Genomic DNA, 8,133 nt, shown 5'->3' on the forward strand with positions numbered 1-8,133 from the left:
AGAAAAGAAGACCATTGGTACAGAATAGAAGACACAAAGACAAACCCACATAAATACAGTTATCTTATATTAGCTAAAGGTGCCATGAATATACATTGGAGAAAAGATGGCCTCTTATACAGATGGTCTGGGAAAACTGAAAATCAATATGTAATAGAACAATTTGAACCCCTATCTCTGTCCCTGATGCACAGAACTCAACTCTAAGTAGATCAAGGGCCTCAGCATTAGACCAGAGACCTTATACCTTCTAAGAAAATGTAGACCCAGATCTCCATCATGTTTGCTTAGGAACCAAATCCTCAATGAAACTCATAAAGTACAAGAAGTAAAATCAAGAATCAATAAATGGGATGATATCAAGCTAAAAAACTTCTTCACAGCAAAGGAAATAATAAAGAACATGAACAGAGAGCCTATATAATGGGAGAAAATCTTTTCCACCTGCACTCAGAGTATAAATCTCCAGGATATAGAAAAAAATCAAAAAACCTAATGCCTCCACCAAGAAAAATCACACACACACACACACACACACACACACACACAGGAATGAGAAATATGAAGGGTCAACAAATACTCAACATCTCTAACAAGTAGAGAAATGCAAGTTAAAACTGCACTGAGATTCCATCTCACTTCAGTCAGAATGGCAATTATCAAGAATACAACTAACAATAAATGTTGGCAAGGATGTGGGGAAAGAGGCACTCTCATATATTGGTGGTGGGACTGAAAATTGGTGTAACCATTCTGGAAAGCAGTATGGAAGTGCCTCAGAAATCTTGGAATGGAACCACCACTTCACCCAGTTATCCCGCTCCTCAGCATGTACCCAAAGGACTGAAATTCAGCATACTATAGTGATGCGACCACAACAATGTTTACAGCAGCTCAATTCACAATACCTAAGCTATGAAACCAACCTAGGTATCCTTCAACACATGAATGGAGAAAGAAAATGTGGTAATATATACACAACAGAATATTACTTAGCCATGAAGAAGAATGAAATTATGGCATTTGCTGGTAAATGGATGTAACTGGAAATTACCATGTTAAAGTGAAATAAGCCAATCCCAAAAAACTAAAGGCTGAATATTCTCTTTAATGTGTGGATGCTAACACAATAAGGGGTGGTGGAACAAAAATTCATTGGATTAGACAAAGGGGAATGAGGGAAGGGAGTGAAGATGAGAATAAGAAAGACAGTAGAACAGATCAGACATAAGTTTCCTATGTTCACATATGAATACAGGACAAGTCCATCTCCACATCATGTACAATCATAAGAATGAAAAGTTAGACTCCATGTATGTATGATATGTCCAAATACATTTTACTATAATGCACAACTAAAAAGAACAAATTTTTAAAAATTAGAAAAAGAAATAATGGAAGAAATCAGTGGGACAAAAAGCTGGTTGTTTGAAATGATTAATAAAATTTACAAATTTGTAATAACATGGAAGAAAGAAAGAGCAGACAAATTTCCAATATCAAGTATTAAATGGAATATTAATTACGACAGACCCTGAGGATATCAACAGTGTGATAAGGAAATAGTGTCACTGTGGTTTGGGTACAATGTGTCTCCACCCCAAAGGGTTCCTGAATCCCAGCTTGTTGCTCAGTGAGGTGATGTTGGCCAGTGGAATCTTTAAGAGGTGGACCAAGTGAAAGGTGATTGGCCCACAGGACATCAGGAGTTTGCAAGGCCACACTGACTGAGGACATGCACTTCATTGATAAGCCCAGGAACCTGTGAGTGTACAGATGGATATAGAAATGCCACGTGACAAACTTTGACATCTATGGATAAAAACTCGTAGAAAAATAGAGATAGGGAAGTTTAGGGGTTAAATTTGTCTCTAATAGAATTTGTATAGGTACTAATCCCACTCCTAGGAATAAGGGCTTGTTTTCAGAAATGGTAATACTATGATGATTTACCTAAGACACAGGTCATAATGGAGTAGGGCAAGATTATGTTTCAGCGGGACCAGCGTCCTTATAAGGAGGTCAGGGTGGGCTGCTGGTTCAGAGGCACTTATGTCCTTATAAGGAGAGCAGGGTGGGCTTCTCATTCACGCAGGCTTGTGTCCTTATAAGGAGAGCAGGGCAAGCCCCTGATTCACTGTGCCTTGTGTTCATTTATGATTATCTTATTTATTTGATTTTTTACATAAAATATTTGAATTTCCATCCCCTTCATTTTAGGTATGTCCTACAGGTATTTCTGTGCAGTTCCCCTTGGCATTCCCTTTAACATGAGATGGAGAAAGACTCTGGTGTGAACCTACAGAAGCACAGCCTCCCTAACAGAAACTGTCCTCCTTGTACATCTCTACCTCCGTCCCCCTCAGTCAACGGTGCCACAATGTAGCATGTCTATGTTGTGTGTAGGACCATGTGGGGAAATGGTGATGAACCTTTCCCCCCCTCACCCCCACAGGTGTTAATACCATGCTCTATGGTGACTCGGGGAACAGAGCATTTTGTGATGGCATCACCATGTGAGTGAGGTACTACTGTCCTTTTGACGCCAGTTATTTGAAGTTGGAAGAAAAAGGAATTGAATATCTTGAGTGGAGATACGGTGTGTTCTTGCAAAGCACAAAGTTACTACAGATTTTAGACTGAAAATGAAAACAATGTGAAATTCCATACAAATTTTAATTTCTAAACAAGTAAATATCAGTCTCCATAACCCACTAAAGCAAAAAATGTCTGGAGTCCTTCCTTATTCCCATTCTGAAAATGGAAAAAGCTCTGGAGGCCCCCAAAACAGATGACCACTGGTGGGTATGGCCAGGCATGACTAGGCGATGACTGGCTCTGATGTCACAGGAGCCATTGTGAGTAAGTCTCAAACAGAGGGTATATAAGAAAGTGGCTGCAGCTGGACTTTTGTCCATAAGTACAGGAAGCTCTTGGTGGTGACCTGTCGGACTCCCAGATAGTTAGCGCGTTTGGTGGTTGGTGGTTGGTGTTGGCGGTGGTCTTTGGATATTGGTTCTTTGATTTGGGTTTGTTGTTTTGTCTTGTTTTTGTTTTTGATTTGCATTTGTTGTTTTGGTTTGTTATTTATTTATTTATTTTTTAGCTAGCCTCCTTCGTTGGTGTTCCCGCTTAAGATGGTCAGCCAGAGTAGAGAGATGAGTGTAGGGCTGCAGGGGCCCGGCTCCTGCAAAGAAGCAGTCTTCCAGGACCAGTATGAGGTCCTGAGGGACATTGGGTATGGCGGGTATGGCCAGGTAAAACTGGCCCGCCATCGCCTCACTGGGGCAGAGGTGGCAGTGAAAGTCGTGGAGAAGATAGAGCAGAACCTCCAGGTCCTCTGTGAGCCGGATATGATGAGAACCCTGGAGCATCCCAACGTGATCCAGTTATTCCAGGTTATTGAGACCACCAGCAATATCTACATGGTGATGGAGCCCGCAGGTGGGGGACAGCTAGTTGGCCACGTCCCAGAGGATGGCCTGCAGGAGGAAGAGGCCCGGCGGCTTTTCCGGCAGATGGTGTGTGCAGTGGGCTACTGCCATGCCCAGGGCATCGTGCACCGAGACCTGAAGCCAGACAACATCCTGTTGGATGCTGGAGGCAACATTAAGCTTATTGACTTCGGCCTCAGCACCAGGGTCACCTCTGGGCAGAATTGGAAGGACTTCTGGGGCAGTCTCTCTCATCTTGCTACCAGATGTGTCCTGAGGAAAGCGTTTGAGGGCCCCCCAGTGGACATATGGAGATTGGGCGTCATTCTGTACTTTATGTTGACAGGGAGGTGTCCATTTGTGGGGCCCACCACTCCGGCGATGCGGAGGCAGATTGTGCTGGAAACCTACTTCGGCACCCGCCATGTGTCTGTCGAAGCCCGGAGGCTCATCAACCAAATACTGACCCTGGATCCCAGGAAGCAGCCTACAGTCCAGCAAATCCTTCAGCACCCATGGCTGGCACAGGGTGAGCAGTATTTACCCCCTCGTTGTAGTGAGGCACTCCCCAAACACCCCGACCCTGAAATAATGACCATCTTGACTGATATGGGTTATGATCCTTACAAGGTCTGGGTGTCTCTGGCCAAGAGAAATTTCGATACAGCCATGGCTACCTACTTAATACTGAAGCACCAGAAAAGTCAGGGGGCAGGCTGCATGTTCCAGGGGAAGCCTGGGCCTCCAAGGGTTAAGCCTCGCCCACACCCTGTCCTCCCAAAGAGGAGTCACAGTGAGCCTGCCCTTCACACCTTCCAGACAGGGCAGAAGGGCCTCAGAAGGGCCAGCCTGCAGGCCATTCATCTCCCCTTCCTGCCTGCAAGCACCCCCACACCTGATATAGCCTCCCAGCCTGACACTGGGCCACCCCATAACATCAGAAACCGTTGGAAGAGGGTAACTAGGAGGATTGCGGCCTGCGTCCGGCACCTGTGCTGTTGCCTGCCACGGGTCAGTAAGAAGGTGGCGCCAGTGTAAGAGGCAGAAATGGCCAGATTCCTAAACAGTGTGGCTCCAAGGAAGGGAAGAGGTGAAAGAGCCAAGACTGGTAGACAGCCAGAGCACCCTGTGCCCTGAGGGTCCTGATACCTGGGCGTGATGTCAGTCATGTGACTCTGAACAGCTTCAGGAGCGAGATGTGCCAGTACCTCAGGTGTCTCTGCAGGGCTCCAGCCAAGAGCACTTCTGCCCCCACCTGCCCAGACATCAGAGACTGTTCGCCCTGGGACACCCCCTGCCCTGCTCCTCTGACCTTTCTCCCTTCTTCTGAGATGTTTCTTAATTCTTTTTGTTTGAAAGAAATTTATTATTAAATTAATAAATTATTAAATTATCTGTCATTTACATGAGTATTATGTTCAGCGTGGCTATAACATGAAAGTTACTAATGGCTACTTTCCTCATCAACTCAGTTTATTGGCTGTTATGGTTTGGATATGAGAATTCTGCCCAAAGCTCCCATAGTAATGCGGTAGGTGACATGATTAGACTGGAAGAGCTGTAACCTCATCAGAGGAATAATCCAGGTGATGCATTAATAATTGGAATGCATCATTGGGTGGTATCTGTAGGCAGGGTGGAGTATGCCTGGAGGAAGTGGTTCACTGGTATCTCGCCTTGGGGATTACATATTGTGGCCCTGGTGCTCTCTTTCTGTTACTCTTCCCCCCTCTCTCTCCCCCCCGCCTCCCTCCCTGTGCTTCATCTGTCATAAGCTGAGCAGCTTTCCTGCCACACCCCCACTATGATGTTCTGCCTTATCTGGGGCCCAGAGTAATGGAGTCAATCAGCCATGGACTTAGGCCTCTGAAACTGTGAGCTCAGAATAAGCTTTTCTTCCTCTGTTGTTATTGTAGGGTATTTTGATTACAGTGATGAAAAGCTGACACTTTAACTTACATAGAATTCCAGGAAAATAAGTTTCAAAAAATGTTTTTAGTGGTTGGCAAGGAAACCAGAACCTAAAGAAATAAAGGTTACTAACATGTTTTTTTAGTAAATTTGTTAATCAGCTCTTTGTCCCATCGACCAAAAAACAGCTCAGAGGAAGAAAAGTTGATTTGGGATCACAGTTTCAGAAGTTTAGTCCATGATGGGCCGAGTCCCTTCCTCTGGGCCCCAGGTGAGGCAGAACGTCATGGCAGACGGGTAGGGCAGAGGAGTGCTGTTCATCTCATGGTGGCCAGGAAGCAGAGAGAGAGGGGGGAAGGGGCTACAAGGAACATGAGTCCTTGCAGGGTACGCCTCCTGTGATCTGTCTTCTCCAATCTTACCCCACTGCCTACAGTTACCCTCCAGTTAGTTCATTCAAACTAGGATGAACTGGTTTGGTTGGAGTTCTCATAATTTAATCGTTTTCCCTCTGAATATTCCTATACTAACAAACTTCTATGGACACCCCATATCCAAACCATAAGAGTAAACTTCCTAGTTATTATCTAATTTAATCATCCCCAAAACCCTGTGAAGTAAACATTGACTGCTCAAAGTGGCATAACTGGATCCCTTTCAAAAGTAGGCTTCACAGTAGCTGAAACAAAGAGGATACTGCATTTACAAGAGATCATATACATTCTCTGCCTTAGGGCTGGCTTAGTCATGATATCTCAAAAGGTAATAGAAATCCCAACTGAATCAAATAACTTTTCATGCAAATTTCCTCCTAAGTAAAATACTGCTGAGGGCCATAGCCGAGTCGGAATGACGCATGGCATTTTTGCCAGAAGTAGTGGTTGAGAGGTGACGCCAGCAAGCCATTAAGATGATGACTTTTGAGTTCTCCCGGAGTTCCCATTGAGTTCTGGTTGAGCTCTGGCGGGGATTCCTGAAGAGTTTGAATTGGTTGGGGAAGTGCTGGAGGAGGGATTTCTGGTTGGTGGTTCCTGGAGGAGCCATGGGGAGCGTGTGTGGAGTGTGCTGGTGGAGTTCAGAAATTAAGTTTGTTCCTGCTTGAGTGGCTCGTGATTTGTGCCCAGCCAGACTGCGGCAAAATATAATTTTCCTCTAGAGAGGAACATCATCCAAAGAGGAAGCCAATAAATAATATAACATTAAGCTATGGCTCCATTATAATTTCATATTTGGAGTATAAATAAATATGTAAATTATATATGTACACACATATTTATGTATATAATGTGTATTTCAAATGCAAATATTTCTGTAATAACCATTTTTGCTGTGCCTTTAAGAGTTCTGGGCAGTGAGTTGAAAAAGGTAAATGGCCTCCTAAATCTAGGGAAAAGTCACGTGGAAAGTATGATCAGAGAAACCGGATGTGCCTCAGACCTAAAATCCTTGGAGACTTTCAAAATAAACTTGAAGTAAGATAATTTATATGATTCATCAAATTAAGATATTAAAGATTTAGATGTTTGTAATTTCAAAGAAATTGCATTGTTATGTGAAATATTAGATGTACAGAAAACTTATGGTGAAATAATTATATACTTATAATTATTTTACCAAATTATAGATTCTTATGGACATTTTAGTGCAAATTAAACTGCAGAATTTCTATACACAATACTTTAAAATTGAATAATGGTAATGATAATAATCATTCTGCATTATTTTCTTAACCCGGGTTAGATTCCTTATGAAAATTATCTCCTTTAGTTCAAACAATCCCAGGAAATTGATTTGCTAATATTATAGTCTCATGTTCAAGAATGAAATCAGGATTGAAAACAGAAGGAAATTAAACCAGGTAATCAATGGTGTGTTTTAAGCATACAGAAAAATGTGTGGAAACCTAAGAATGAAGAGACAGAGGAAGGGAGAGCAGAGTGTAAGATTTTGCACAGAAATAAATTCATACAATTTGAGTCTTTATAGAGATAAGAAATGATAGTTACCAAATAGAAAGTTTGAAATTCGACAGTACTTTATACATAAATATAACAATAAAGTAGGCTCATATAACATCTATGATAAAGCATGGGATTTGATCATGCTGCTTTGCTCTTGAAGATTAAAAATAATAATGGAGACACTCTAATGATTTCAAATATTAAAAGGACACACATAAATGATGGGGAACTCACAAATTCGAAGAAAAATCTACAAACTGTTTAAAATAATGTCATTAAAGTTTAATGTTTAGAGACACTATGAGAGTATAAGTACTTACCTACCAAGTCCAGCACTCTACAAAATCTAAAGCATGAACAGAGAACATCAAAATAAAAGAGATTAGAGCAAGATAACACTTCAAATAAATCCCAGCCTCCAAGCCAAAGCTAAGTAAATTCTAATACTCTAGAGGGGCTGAAGGCTCCAGTTCTTTATTTGCTATGTATTAAGTGAAGTGACAATTGTCAAAACATCAGTGTTCCATAGCATTTTGGAGCTCAATGTCTAGTGTGAAGAAACTGGAAACACTGGAGGCAAGTCATGAGAAGTACTTTGACTTACTAAACATGAATTACAGATTCCCTGTGTGTTCCTATAAGATTTTTCATGCATAGGCTTTCCTTATATTGCAATTATTTTGTAGTTAAACCTTTGTCAACACACACACACACACATGCACACACACACACACACACACACACCCAGGGTTATATGCAGAATATTAATTTATTCCTATATGTTTTTGTAGGTTATGGGCCCTGAAGTTTGTAAGTCTTTATCAAAA

General features: G+C 42.1%; 1 protein-coding gene across 1 annotated transcript; it reads left to right on the forward strand.

Annotated features, from left to right (window-relative positions):
• Positions 1–3,137: 3,137 nt before the first annotated feature.
• On the forward strand, positions 3,138–4,472 carry LOC143412130 (sperm motility kinase 2B-like). Its single transcript, XM_076872935.1, has one exon. It carries the CDS (start codon positions 3,138–3,140, stop codon positions 4,470–4,472), a length of 1,335 nt encoding a protein of 444 aa, XP_076729050.1.
• Positions 4,473–8,133: the final 3,661 nt, after the last annotated feature.

The sequence above is a fragment of the Callospermophilus lateralis genome, chromosome 13, assembly GCF_048772815.1.
Source record: "Callospermophilus lateralis isolate mCalLat2 chromosome 13, mCalLat2.hap1, whole genome shotgun sequence".
NCBI classification, from domain to species: domain Eukaryota; kingdom Metazoa; phylum Chordata; class Mammalia; order Rodentia; family Sciuridae; genus Callospermophilus; species Callospermophilus lateralis.